The 14,476-nt window shown below is 41.8% G+C and overlaps 1 protein-coding gene across 1 annotated transcript in view; it reads right to left on the bottom strand.

Annotated features, from left to right (window-relative positions):
• LOC308621509 (UDP-glucuronosyltransferase 1A1-like) overlaps positions 1–14,476 on the bottom strand; it is a gene marked incomplete at its 5' end in the record, with an annotated part of 53,654 nt that extends 39,178 nt beyond the window's left edge. Inside the window, one exon of the mRNA XM_081242132.1 lies at positions 13,622–14,476. Within this exon, the coding sequence (XP_081098258.1) occupies positions 13,622–14,476 (855 nt within the window). The remainder of the gene's footprint in view (positions 1–13,621) is intronic.

Here is a 14,476-nt window from a genome sequence, read left to right as displayed (position 1 = left end):
AGGGGCTCCATAATTTGTGGGACCTTCTGAGGTGGGGCCCATGAGTCTGGCCCTGCTACAGAGACTGATGCCCACACGTGCTCAGCAAGACTGACATCTCCGTGTCCCGTCTGCCCTGGGGATGGTGCGGGAGGGCTCCTTGGGCTGCCCAGCTCTCTCTCTCTCACTGAGCACGCTCTTCTACATCCATGGCTTCTGCCATAGCGACATCCTGTCGCAGGCTGCAGGACCAGCCAGGCTGAGGCTTCCCTTTCGGAGAAAGTTACCCCCATTAGGGATCCGCCACTGAGCAACGCGTGCACACCAAGACGCCTCCTGTGTCATACCAGCTGCCACTGTGCAGGGAGCGTTTGCTTCAACCGTCCTTGGAGGCTGTGAGTCCAGGGTCCTGCTTCTCTTATTTCCCCTCCAACAGCAACATCTATGCTCTCTTTTTCTGGCTCCTCTTTCTCTCCCAGCCACATCACTAACTGCATGTTTTCCCCAAGGCTCAATTTCTGTCCTCGACTCCCAGGTTAGATCCTATCGTTTCTGTCCCCCATTCATTTCCACAAACAGCCATGCAGAATTTCTTGAGAGTGTAGGATCAAGGCTGCTCATGTGCTACTTTCAGGGTATAAGGAAGGATATGCTAGGGAAGGGAGCAGGGCCGCCGGGAGGGTGGGACTTCAAGTTTGGTTTTGCTGCTGCAGCTGCTGTCAGTGTTGTTGGCAAGAGAAGCTGCTGTTTGGGTTTCCAGCCACCAGTGAATCTAGCGACACCCTATCTGGTGGCAGAAGCAGCAAGTTAGGAGAGTTGTACCCCCTTCATTCTGCTAAGAACTCAGTAGCCCCTGTTACTGGTCTGGCTCTAACTGCAATGGACACCTGTCAGTGAGTATCCAGGGCAACATTCTGGCTTTCCTCACTGTGATCAGCTGCCGTGTGTTTGCCACTCAACCTAATACAGATGCTATAAGCCAAGGAAGGATACACAGTGCACTTCGGGGATTGGAAAGTGTGGTGGTGTTTTCTCTGCTCCAGTTAGAGGTATCAATCTAGACTAGAATAAAATAAATGAAGAGGCATACAACATCCCACGTGGGAAGATTTAACATTGCAACACTCTTGATTTTGCCCCCAATTAAGCTATAGATGTAATGGCAGGCCAAGCAAAATCTCCCTGGGATTTGTAATATGACCAAAAATATATATATTTTTCAATTCACCTAGAAGCATTTCTATCAGTCCAATGCTCCCACACATAATGATTATAATCCCTTGGGAAATTTTTTTTTTTTTTGCCCCTGCCACACGGCTCGTGGTATTGACTGGGGATCAAACCCTGCCCCAGCAGTGGGAGCTCCAGGTCCTAACCATTGGACCACCAGGGAATTCCCGGGAAATATTTCTTTTTGAAAGGCTATCTGAAGGCACTGGAGAGCAAGCCAAAGCAGTGGAGGTTGAAAGGGAGGAAGGAGACAGCAGATGGCATAGGAGCCCCAGGGTGGCCAAGAGCCAAAGGAGAGCTTCCCCGCTCATCAGAGCGCCCAACTCTCCTACTCTGCCCTCGCCCGATGCACCAGCTCCTACCTCTCAACAGGGAGAATATCCACAACCCATCTGTGCCCATGTGGCCAGAAAGTAGCCAGCACCTCAGTCAGCCCATCACCCCCAGGGAGCCGGCATCACCCTGGGGCAGTGGACTTGACAAGCCCCTAATGTCTCCACCAAGCTGTGGTGTGTTTCCTTGGCAACCCTGCATCGTCCTTGGAAGCTGTGCGTCCATGGTCCCGGTTCTCTTATTTCCCCTCCAACAGCAACATCTATGCTCTCTTTTTCTGTCCCAGCCACATAACTGCAGGTTTTCCCCAAGGCTCAGTTTCTGACCTCTACTCTCAGCTTACATCCTATCATATCTGTCAAGCAGATTACCGGGCACTGGTCACCAATCCCAGAGCAGGACACCAACTACCTGGAGAATAGCAAAGATCATCACTATGCCAGCCACCAGGAATAGAAGTACAAACACCTCTGCCCACTGCATGTCGGTATCTGAGTCGCCAAGAAGAACACAGTGCAGTCACACACTGGACGGGACAACACTTTAGTTATGTAGAGAAGACACAGAGCAAGATCAGCTCCAACAGTGGGCATCAGTCTTCCATGGCCACTCCGTCTCCCCTGATGCCTGATGCAAGGCAATTTGCCTACATGCATCCCCCCTGTGCCGCGGTGGAAAGACCCCATCCCCTCTCCGAGGAGGACAGATATAACAGTAGGGTTGGCCAAGTGCCATAAGATGCACGCACTTCAAACAAAGACAAAAGAGAAGTCATTGAAACTGAAACAGGGAAAGATACTCCCACACAAGGTGATAAGCCCAGCATAGGCTCTTGGTAAGGAAGAGTTCTAAGCCAAGGCCCATTCTTATGCCACCAAGTGAGGGCCAAAACACTGCATGCATGAGACTGCCTTTCCCAACACAAATTTTTATGGCTTTATGCAAGAGGGCAAGCCATATTTGGTGCTTTGATGGGCCCCACCTGCACAGAGGCATGGACATGGCAGGAAGCATTCCTAACAGCAAGAGAACTGTATACCTTGGGAAACTCATGAAGCATACAAGCGCAGGAAGCAGGAGGCTGAAAACGGAGAGGGCTGTATTCACCTCTAGGGCTGCTGTAACAAAGTGCCCCAAACTGGGTGACTTAGAACAACAGAAATTTATTGTCTCACATTCTGAAGGCACAGTCCAAATCAAGGTGTCAGCAAGGCCATGCTCCCTCTGAAGGAGAATCTTTCCTTGCCTCTTCCAGCTTCTGGTGTTTGCCTGCAACCTTGGTCTTCCTTGGCTTACAGGTGCATCACTCTTCCCATCTTCCCCCTGGGTCTTTACATTATCTTCTTTCTGTGCATGTCTGTCTCTGTGGCTAAATCTCTTTTCATAAGGACACTGGTCATATTGGATTAGGGTCAACCCAAATGACCTCATTTAACTTGACTACCTCTGTAAACACACTGTGTCCAAATAAGCTCATATTCTGAGGTGCTAAGGGTTAGGATTACAACATATCTTTTTCGAGGGGGCCACAACTCAACCTATAACTAGGGACCACAAGCTGGGGGCTTGAGCTTCATCCCGAAGTCTCGGGCAACAACTAAAGTTGTTGTGGCCTGGCCAAGTTTGTGTTTTTTAAAAGTCTCTTTTGCAAAAGAAGTAGGGAATAGTTCAGAGGGGTCACCCTGGACCCCAGGTGTCATATTCAGAGGCTGTTTGTGTGAGGTGAGGGCCTGAATCAAAGTTGCAGGAGCACTGGAGACAGAACAGATGTGAGAGGCAGTACAGGAAGCATCTGCTAGGGGGCGCTCACAGAGGACAGCGCATGAAGGATGGGTCCAGAGAAGGCAGGGACAGGGCTGCAGAGGGCATCCCGCACTGCCCAGGGGAGGATGGTCTGGATCTGGAAGTTGTGCGTAGACTGGGCACTAGAAAGGGGTTCTTAGCTATGGGTGAAATATGTCAGCCCCTGAACTATTCCCCCAAACCAATTAAAATATCTGTGAGTATTGGGGTGAGGGCAGGAACACACCTGCAGAGGAGTGAGACTGTTCTTGTCCCATTAAAGGGCTCTCTCCCATTCTACATTAATGCAGTGGCATTTTACTTAGACGTTGGTGTCATCTGATCTCTACTTGCACTTCTTGTACTTGGAGCCCCTGGGGAGAGCTGGACCCCTGGGAGGATGGTGGTACCTTCACAGAGATGCGGGCCCTGGGGAGAAGCAGGGCTGTGGGGAGGGAGGAGCCTGTGTTCCTCGTGCCTGTGAGGATATGTCCAAGCTAGTTGGCTTCACGGATCTGGAGCAGCGGAGGGGCCTGGATTCCACGGATGGACTTGGAACCATCAGGATATGGTGGTGATTGAAGCCAGGGGTGTGGGTGAGGTCACCCCAAAAAAGGCCAGAAATAGAAAGCGACATCTCTCGAGCTTGACCCCTGAGAGATGGTATTCCCCACTGCCACTCTCATAAAGCTAAACAGAAAAACTAAAACTATTTAAACTTTTTGAAGAAGACATAGGACCAAATCTTCATACCTTAGGGTAGGCAAAGATTTCTTAGGACACAAAAAGTACAAACTATTAAAAAATTGACTCGTCGGACTTTATCAAAATTTAAAACTTTTGCTCTTTGAAAGACATTATTTTAAAAATATAATATAAACCACACACCAGGAGAAAACATCAGCAAAACATGTACCTGACAAAGGACTTGTATCCTGAACATATAAAGAACTCTTACAGCTCAAAAAGAAGAAGACAACTACCCCAATAAAAATGAGCAGAGGATTTGAAGGGACACTTTTCTTTTTAAAGATATGCATGTGATCAGTAAGCACATGAAAAGACATTCATCAGCAGCAGTCATAAAGAAATGCAAATTAGGGAGTCCCTGGTGGCCTAGTGGTTAGGATTCGGCGCTTTCACTGCTGTGGCCAAGGTTCAATCCCTGGTCCGGGACCTGAGATACCGCAAGCCGTGCAGTGTGACCAAAAAAGAAGGAAGGAAAGAAAGAAAGAAATGAAAATTAAAGCCACAGTGAAATTCTACTATGCATCCACAAGAGTGGTTAAGATATAAAAAACTGATAATAGCAAGTGTCAGCAAGAATGTAGGGGCAGGAATGTAAAATAGTACAATTACTTTAAAAAGCAGTTTGGCTGTTTCTTATAAAGTTTACATACACCCACCATATGACCCAGCAATCCTGCTTCTAAGTATCTACCCAAGAAATACAAAACGATTCACTCACATAAACACAAGTACTCAAATATTCATAGCAGCTTTTTTCCATTCATATTTGTATAATTCCATTCAGATGAAACTCTAGAAAAGATTATTCTAATCTCGGTGACAGATACCGGATCAGTGGTTGCCTAAGGTCTAGGGAAGGTGTTGGTTGACTGGGATAGAACACAAAGCCAGTTACTGGAGTGATGGAAGTGTCCCATATCCTGACTGTGGTGACAGTTACATGGGTATATAAAATTATAACTCAGAAATGTACAGTTAAAATGGTGCATTTTGTTATATGTAAATAATACCTCAATAGCATTAATTATTTTAAAAATAGGATAAATTGAAAAGATACAGTGCAATGGCAAAAGAATAAAACTTTCCAGAGCTGATAAAGACCAAAATCTACCACGGAAAGACATATATATTCTAAGAAACATTAATAGAAAAATACCGGACTTCCCTGGAGGTCCAGTGGTTAAGACTGCGCTTCCACTGCAGGAGGCTTGGGTTTGACCCCTGGTCAGGGAAATAAGATCCCACATGCCACGTGGTGCAGCCAAAAAATAATAAAAATTTAAAAAGGAGACGGCTGCCCTTAAAAAAAAAAGAGAGAGAGAGAGAAAGAAAAATACCCATAGCTAATAGTATTTCTTTCACTTGCTGGGGAATTTGTTAAATTTCAAGTTTAAATTTAAAAGCATCTATGAGTAACACAATAGGGAAAAAATACCTAAAAGAGAACAAAGATCAAAGACTTCAAATACAAAATGCTTATAAGTCCCAAAATGATTGCCTTAAAAGTTGACAGATCATCCTTTCCTGGGGACATTCCTATTTAGTACCCACCCACATTTTCTTAAAATAAACTCAGATTAGGACACAGAGAAATCTATATGATAATAGATTCATAAGATAAACTAGCAATGAAAAACCTGACATCTAAATTGAAAACATCTTTAATTTGTCCAGTGTGGAAGGTCATTAGGAAGTGACTCATCCCAGCGACCTCCCCTGGACTTCAGGTGAGGCTCCGCGTGAGCTGCTCTGGGATAGAACATGTGACCTAGACCTCAACCGATTAGCACATATCATCCCTTCGGCCACAGTGATTAGAGCAGAGATGGACATGTCACTTAATGAGACCCAGTGAGGCAGAAGAACTTTACTAGGAATGCTGGGAAAAGGACTCTGGCTAGAGCCCCAGGTGCTTGGGTATCATGACACCCAGAAGGATATCATCAGAAGCAGATACAAGAATTAAAGGTGAAAAATGGGTCCTGGTGTCATGGTTTCATCCCTGGAGCAAGCCACACCTAATCAGTATACCCTGAGATTTTCCCAGTATTTGAGCCAATAAAATTGCAAGCAATGAAAAGCCTTCCAACAAATTCACTGAGTCAAGAATATGGTGGGGTTAACCGAAGAGCTAATATAATCAGAGGCTGCATCAGTTATATTCATTGAGGGAGGTCAGCTCCAGCTCTCTTCTTCACTGGTAAAACAACTTAATTTTTTTAAAAAGATAAACAGTTAATGAGAGAAATGCAAATTAAGATAACCTTGAGTTTTTTCACCTATTGGATTGGCAAAAACTTAAAGTCTGAAGATAAGTGTGAGCAAGAATTTGAAGAAAAGGGTAAATGCTCTGCAGGTGTGTTCCTGTCCTCACCCCAATACTCACAGATATTTTAATTGGTTTGGGGGAATAGTTCAGGGGCTGAAATATTTCACCCATAGCTAAGAACCCCTTTCTAGTGCCCAGTCTATGCACAACTTCCAGATCCAGACCATCCTCCCCTGGGCAAATTTCACTGCATATAACTTCCACAAAGGTCACAGGCAAGGTGCTTCCCAGGAGTTTCCAGTCTGCACAGGTAGGCAGATAGGGGAAAGGTTAGGCCCTTGGCCTCTAAAAGCTCTATGTCTGGACTCATTGTACATAAATGTTCATAGCAGCATTAGTCATAATAGCTAAAATAGTGAAAACAGCCCAAATGTCCATCAACTGATGAACAGATGAATAGATATGCATACCCATACAAAGGAATATTATTCAGCCATAAAAAGGAGTGAAATACCAATACATTCTACAAAACGAATGAACCCTGAAAAGTAGATGAAAGAAGCCAGTCACAAAGAACCATGTATTGTACGATTCCATTCTTCTGAAATACAGTAAGTTCCCTACATACGAACCTTCAAGTTGCGAACTTTCAAAGATGAGAAGGTGCGTTTGCATGTCCAATCACATAAGTTAGTTCGTGTGTCTGGCATACATTGTCACATGCATGTATCCCCTACAAGTGGTTGTGCTTTTGTGTACTTTACTGTACGGTACTGTATAACATACAGTAGTACAGTATCTTTATTTCAAACCCAGGATGTGAGTGAGTGAAATGGCACCTTGCCCTCCGTCTCCTATTGCTGTCAATCCTTCAGCTCTACCATCTCCCACCTCCTCTCCCTCCTCCAGTCAGTACCTCTTCTTGCCTCTTCACTCGATGCCCACCCCTGGATGCCAGCTGCTATACTGTACTACTGTACTTTCAAGGTACTATATAAGATTAAAATTTTTTTCTTTATTTTTGTGCTTGTTTTTTATGTATTATTTGTGTGGAAAGTATTATAAACCTATTACAGTACAGTATTATATAGCCGATTGTGTTAGTTGGGTACCTAGGCTAACTATGCTGGACTTATGAACAATTTGGACATATGAATGCACTCTCAGAAAGGAGCTCCTTTGAATGTAGGGGACTTACTGTATCTGGAACAGGCAAATCCATAGAGACAAAAAGTAGATTAGTGGTTGCCAGGGGCTGGAGAAGAGGGGGAGTGACTGCCAAGGGACATGGGGTGTCCTTTTGGAGTGAGGATGTGACCTAGAATTAGACAACGATGATGATTATTCCTATCTTCGAATATACTAAAGACCATTGATTGTATATTTTAAAAGGGTGAATTATGTTGTAATTTTTTTTAAAAAAGAATGTCTGCATTGGAATCCTGTCTTCCCCACTTACCAGAGCTGTGACCATAGGCAACTCGCTCAACCTCTCTGTGCCTCGGTTTCATTATCTGCAAAACGGGGCTAATAACAATGTCAACCCATGTTGGCTTTTGTTATATTTAATTTCTAAACTCTCCCTAAGGGGACTCTATCCATCTGAGGGTTAAATAATTCATAGGAGCCTCCCAACAAGCGGAGAGTATTGACATCTGATCATGTTGTTTTGAAAAGAGCCTGATCTCATCGTTACTGTTAATATTGTGAGGGTTGGAAATAATCGTACTGGGAAATACCTAGCACCACGCAGTTATGGCAGTTACAGCTGTCACTGATTCTTTCCCACACACCTGGCATTCTACATGCATTATCATTTATGATCTGGAAAAGAGCTGTGTGTGGTGCTACTATTTTATCCCTATTTAACCTATTTAGAAACAGTGGTTCTTACCCAAGGTGATGTCGCTGCTAAGTGTCAGAGCTGGGGTATTTACTGGCATGAAAAATCTAAAACATTTACTTTCTGGCCCTTTACATAAAGTTTGCCTGATATAACATCTTGAATATACATGAACAAAATAATATGTTCTCTGCTCCAAAAACACTTAAATTCACTTTTAGCACATGTATGATGGTAAGTGCTTAATTATTTTTATTCCAAAAAAATTTCCTCGTAAGAATGGGGTGCTTTATACAAGTCTGTACATTCTACAGCCCAACCAATATTTTGATTCTCGTTTTCTTGCATTCAGTCATGCTAAATAAATCCAAACATTATCACCTGTGTGTGTGTGTGTGTGTGTGTGTGTGTACCCAGTCTGGGTGAAACTTCCTCAGCTGTATGAGGATCCAGGGGTCCCCAGTGGGCAAGGCAAGGTGAACAGAGGCCCTTATAAAATGCTGTCCTAGCCAGACTTGATTCATGCTCTAAGTAGTAGGAGTTACATAAGCAGAGTGACCATAACATATATTCACTGAGTACATAATCCATCTGTAACCTCTCCTTAGTTCGAAGGGAAAAGTAAGACCCCCAATATGTGAGAGAATATGACTATATTATAAAATGTACTGAGCCTTATAAGCAGCCAGATCAATAGATAAAAATAAATAGGACTTCCCTAATAAAATAATAGGCTGAGATAAGCATTTCATCTGGATTTAGAGACTCTGCATTTGCCAGGAATATTACTCCTGTATTTGAAAATACCTTTTCAATTGCAAGTGATTGAACTCCAATTCAAACTGTCTGGACCAACTATTCAACATTATTCATAAACTATTGAATAATTGTTATTGAACTAATGACTCAATGATGTTTTGAAGGTATATTTTTCAGTGAAACAAAATAAGAGGTATGAATATGAGAGGTTATTGTTTGCAGACGATATTGTATACCTAAAAAAACTTACAAACTACTAAGAGTAATTAGGAGTATGGCTAGATCAAGATAGATGTGCAAATGCAAAGCTATACTTTAATTTCCACTACAAAATAGAAATGAAAATATACTCTGTTCACAATAGTTTCTAAAGTAATAAAATGCCTAGGAATAAATTTTAATAAGAGAAAATAAAAGACATACAAAGAAAAATGCAAATTTTCATTGGTAGACTTAAAACAAGAATCTCTGAATAAGTAAAGAGAAGTACTATATTCTGAATAGGAAAAGCATAGCAAAAAGATGTCTCTCATTCTATTTATTGGGTCAACCAGCCTTCTGGGATTACTACCCCACCCGTTTACACCCACCTTGCAGCTCTTAATAAATGTGGAACAGCCGTTCCCCTATGAGCCGGCACCGTGATTACAGGTTTCCGTAACAAAACAAAAGCATTTTGGGCCCACTTCTTAGCACAAGGCACACTCACCCCCCTCACCCCTATGCTAGTGATTATCGAACTATCAGCCTGTTTATCCAGCTGGTACACTAGCTGTGTGATTAACAGCCAATATTACAGCAGGTCATGTATTAATACATCTAATCAGAGGAACAATCTTAGCGCTAAAAAGCATCAACACCATCACGGCTCTCATTACATTCATTGCTCTCACCCTACTCACTATCCTCGAATTTGCCATTGCTATAATTCCAGCCTATGTATTTACCCTCTTAGTATGCTTAGATCTGTATGACAACACATAATGACCCACCAGACCCACGCGTACCACATAGTAAACCCCAGTCCTTGACCCCTTACAGGAGCCCTTTTCATAACGTCGGGTCTAATCATGTGATTTCACTTAACTCAATAATTCTACTAATATTAGGCCTACTAACCAACACTCTCACAGTATATCAGTGATGACGAGATGTTATTCGAGAAAGCACCTTCCAAGGCCATCACACGCCAATCGTCCAAAAGGGACTTTGATACGGAATAATCTTATTTATCGTCTCAGAAGTCCTCTTCTTTTGAGCCTTCTATCACTCAAGTCTCGCCCCTACCCCTAAATTAGGCAGGTGCTGGGCGCCAATAGGCATTCGCCCTCCAAACCCCCTAGAGGTGCCACTTCTCAACACTTGCATGCTATTAGCCTCTGGGTATCTATCACCTGGGCCCACCACAGCCTTATGGAAGGAAATCGCAAGCACATACTCCAAGCCCTCTTTATTACAATTGCCCTTGGCGTCTATTTCACACCCCTCCAAGCCTCAGAGTATTACAAAGCCCCATTTACGATCTCAGATGGGGTATATGGGTCAACTTTCTTCATAGCCACAGGATTCCACAGACTGCACATAATCATTGGGTCCACCTTCCTTATTGTTTGTTTCCTGCACCGATTAAAATTTCACTTCCCATCCAACCACCACTTCGGCTTTGAAGCCGCTGCTTGATACTGACATTTTGTAGATGTTTTATGACTATTCCTTTTCCTATCTATCTATTGATGAGGCTCATCATTCTTATAGTATTAATTGGTGCAACTGACTTGTAATCAGTTAGTTTCGGTACCCCCCCGAAAAAGGATAATAAACTTAATACTGACCTTATTAACACATACTGCACTGGCCTCATTGCCTGTACTCATCGCCTTCTGACTCTCCCAGCTAAACACTTACACAGAGAAAACAAGCCCTTATGAATGCACATTGGACCCTATAGGATCCGCCCGCCTGCCTTTTTCCATAAAATTTTCCCTAGTAGCAATCACATTCCTCCTTTTCCACCTAGAAATTGCCCTCCTACTGCCCCTCCTCTGAGCAACTCTAACAAGTAATCTAAAAACCATACTCACCATGGTTTTACTTTTAACCTCATTATTGGCAATTAGCCTGGCCTACGAGTGAACTCAAAAAGGACTGGAGTGGACTGAACTAAACTGTATTTAGTTTAAAACAAAACAAATTATTTTGACTCATTAGATTATGACTAAACTCCTAATTACCAAGTGTCTTTAGTGTATATAAATATTATTATAGCTTTCACTATATCCCTTATAGGATTACTAATATATCTATCTCACCTAATATCCTCACTACTATGTCTAGAAGGCATAATATTATCACTATTCATCCTGGTGACCCTAACAATCCTAAATTCACACCTCACCTCAGCCAGCATAATACCCATCATCCTGCTGGTGTTCGCAGCCTGCGAACGGCACGCAGATTAGCCTTATTATCCCCACAATTATACTAACACCCGTAACTTGACTATCAAAAAGCAACACAATCTGAATTAACTCCACAACCCATAGTCTGCTAATTAGTCTCACAAGCTTACTTGTGAGACTAATTAGCCTTAATTTCTCATTAATAGCCTTAATTTCTCATTAATATTCTTTTCGGACTCCCTATCCGCACCATCATTGATCCTAACAATGTGGCTCCTTTCCCTAATACTAATAGTCAGTCAATCTCACCTTTCTCAAATGAGTAAAAATATTTTACATAATATTAACAGAACCCTAACGGTTTATTTTTATATTTTGGACTAGATAAAACAATTTTCACTTTTGTGAAGGAGAATAAATTATAAGAATCACTAAGAAAACTTGGAACAAAAAGAATAATGAGTATGGGGCATGCCCTACCAGATATTAAAACTTACTACAAAGCTACTATAATCAAAATATGGTCCTGGCACATGAATAGATAAATAAATCAGTGGAGCAAGACTGGAAGTACAAAAGCAGATGCAAATAAATATGGGAATTTAAGATATGATAATGATGCATTTCAATTCAATGAATGAAGGAGGATTTTTTATTAAATGATGTTGGGATAATGGACTATCCATTTAGGAAAAATAATGAAGTTAGATCCTTATACCATGCAAAGTTCTTATTGTAAGAAATAAAACTATTAACATTGGTGGAATTAAAACATTAAGACATAATATGGAACAAAATGCTTATATATGTCAGACTTGGAAAGATCTAAACAAGCTGAAATCCAGAAGCCATTAAAAGAAAAGTCAACCAGTTTGACCACCCAAAAATGAAAGTCCCGTATGAGGAAAGATGAAAGACAGACAAGGAAAAAAATATTTACAGCACATATAAAAACCTAAGTATTAATATTCCTAATACTCAAGAGACATAATAATTAGCTATAAAAAAGAAAGTTCTGGGGCTTCCCTGGTGGCGCAGTGGTTGAGAGTCCGCCTGCCGATGCAGGGGACACGGGTTCGTGCCCCGGTCTGGGAAGATCCCACATGCCGCGGAGCGGTTGGGCCCGTGAGCCATGGCCGTTGGGCCTGCGCGTCCGGAGCCTGTGCTCCGCAACGGAAGAGGCCACAACAGTGAGAGGCCCGCATACAGCAAAAAAAAAAAAAAAAAAAAAAAAAGAAAGTTCTATAAATATGATTAGAGAATGTGAATACATAACTCACAAAAGAGGAAATACAAATGGCCAGTATATCTAAGAAAATAGGAAACAAAAATTGATGCAGCTATGTAGAATTATTTTGCTAAAAATTTTAAACTTTGACAACTTCTGGAGGTGGAGGGGGTATAGAAGAACAGACCTCTTGTATACTTTTGACCAAAGTGTCAGGTTGTTCAATATTTTGAAAGCAATGTATTGAATTCATTAAAATATAGTATGTACATACTATTTGACCCAGCAACACTACTCCTATGGACTCTAGCTTACAGAGATAAGAGCAAAGAAACATAGAAATATATGAAGGTAAAGAAATTAAGAATGTGAATACAGTCTTGCTTATAAAAGAAAAAATGGGAAAAGCTATCAATATCTATCAATATTGGTTCGTTGAGTAAACTATGGTACATCCAAAGTAAAGACTTTTATGCAACCATTGAAAAGAATGTGACAGATTTGTATGTACGGACTGTAGATGTCCACAATTTATTGGCAAGTGAAAAAAAAGCAAGGTAAAGGACAATATATCTGGTCTGATACTAGATTGTATTTTAATAAGTGAGTGTGAGAATTTACATTAGACATATGCACTTATATTAAATAATATTAAATAATTTCAGAAAAATTGGAAAAGATACATACAAAACGGCTAAAAGCATTTTCCTATAGGGGGTGGCATTGGATTAACAAAAGAGAAGTTTCATTTCTTACTGTATTTTTCAGTATTTTTCCTAAAACAGGATTTAACAATGCAGCCTGGAAATTATATACAATTACATCAATTGTCATCAATTGTATACACATACATATCAAAGAAGACAGCTTTGTAAAATTTGATGATGCACCATTAAATGAACTGGCACAAAATAGTTTGTTCAACCGGAGAGAAATTACAAATGCAAAGGATCTAAAGGACCAATCACAGTTTATTTAGTAAGGAATCTTTTTTTTTTAATGTCCAAAGCCTGATTAATTCTGACTATGCTAAAGGAGAAGTAACTTACCTTCGACAACGGCTTTCCCTCATAGCAGTTGATGCCACCAATGAAGACCATGTTGGGCATCACAGGTTTGGGATAGTTCAAAACAAAGTCACGTCGTAACAACCAAATTGATATTTGGCTGAAGAGATCAGATACTGTGACAGTTGTCTGGAGAACCTCTGAGGCAATTTCTACAGCAGTTTTGAAAAGATAGTGGCAAAGTAAACGTTCCTCCAAGTGTCGGATGTGATTCCACAGTCTCTGTCCGAAAGTCATGACATCAGAGAACCCTGAGAAATCTCTAGGAACGTAAGAAAGAGCCATGGGACACTGAGTGCTTTCTTCAAGATAATGGCAAAAGACTCCCCTGGTGAAGACCACAGATGGGAGGGAAAGATATCTGGCTACAATTAAGCCACACATATCAAAAGGATCTAGAAACACTGCATCAAAAGAACTCTCTTTTAAGTATTTTACTAATTTTTTGTCTTCAAATAAACTCTTACAATGTGAAAAAAAGTAGTCAAAAGCTTTGTTGGACGGACTCATCAACAAAGAAAGTAAACTTCGCGGCTGTGTTTTCCAGTGAAAATCAGTGAACTTCTGGAACTCACTATTCAAATTCTCCAGAGTGTAAGACGTGGAATAAGTCTTTACCGTAAAATTGAATGAACTTCCCAGGTACCAACTCACCTCTGGTATGACTAAGACCACCTCATGCCCTCTGTGGGCAAGTTTCTCCACGACTGGACGCATGGTAAACCAGTGGCTCCCATCCATGGGCACTACCAGCAGTTTGCCTGCTTCAGCAAAGCCAGGTGTCAGCAGCAGACACATGCACAGAGGAAGGAAGCCGGTTAAAATCGCAGGAGCCAT

This window comes from Mesoplodon bidens, assembly GCF_964165515.1.
Source record: "Mesoplodon bidens genome assembly, chromosome: 8".
NCBI lineage: Eukaryota > Metazoa > Chordata > Mammalia > Artiodactyla > Ziphiidae > Mesoplodon > Mesoplodon bidens.
The sequence above is the reverse complement of the archived record's forward strand: the minus strand, read 5'-3'. Positions and strand labels throughout refer to the sequence as shown.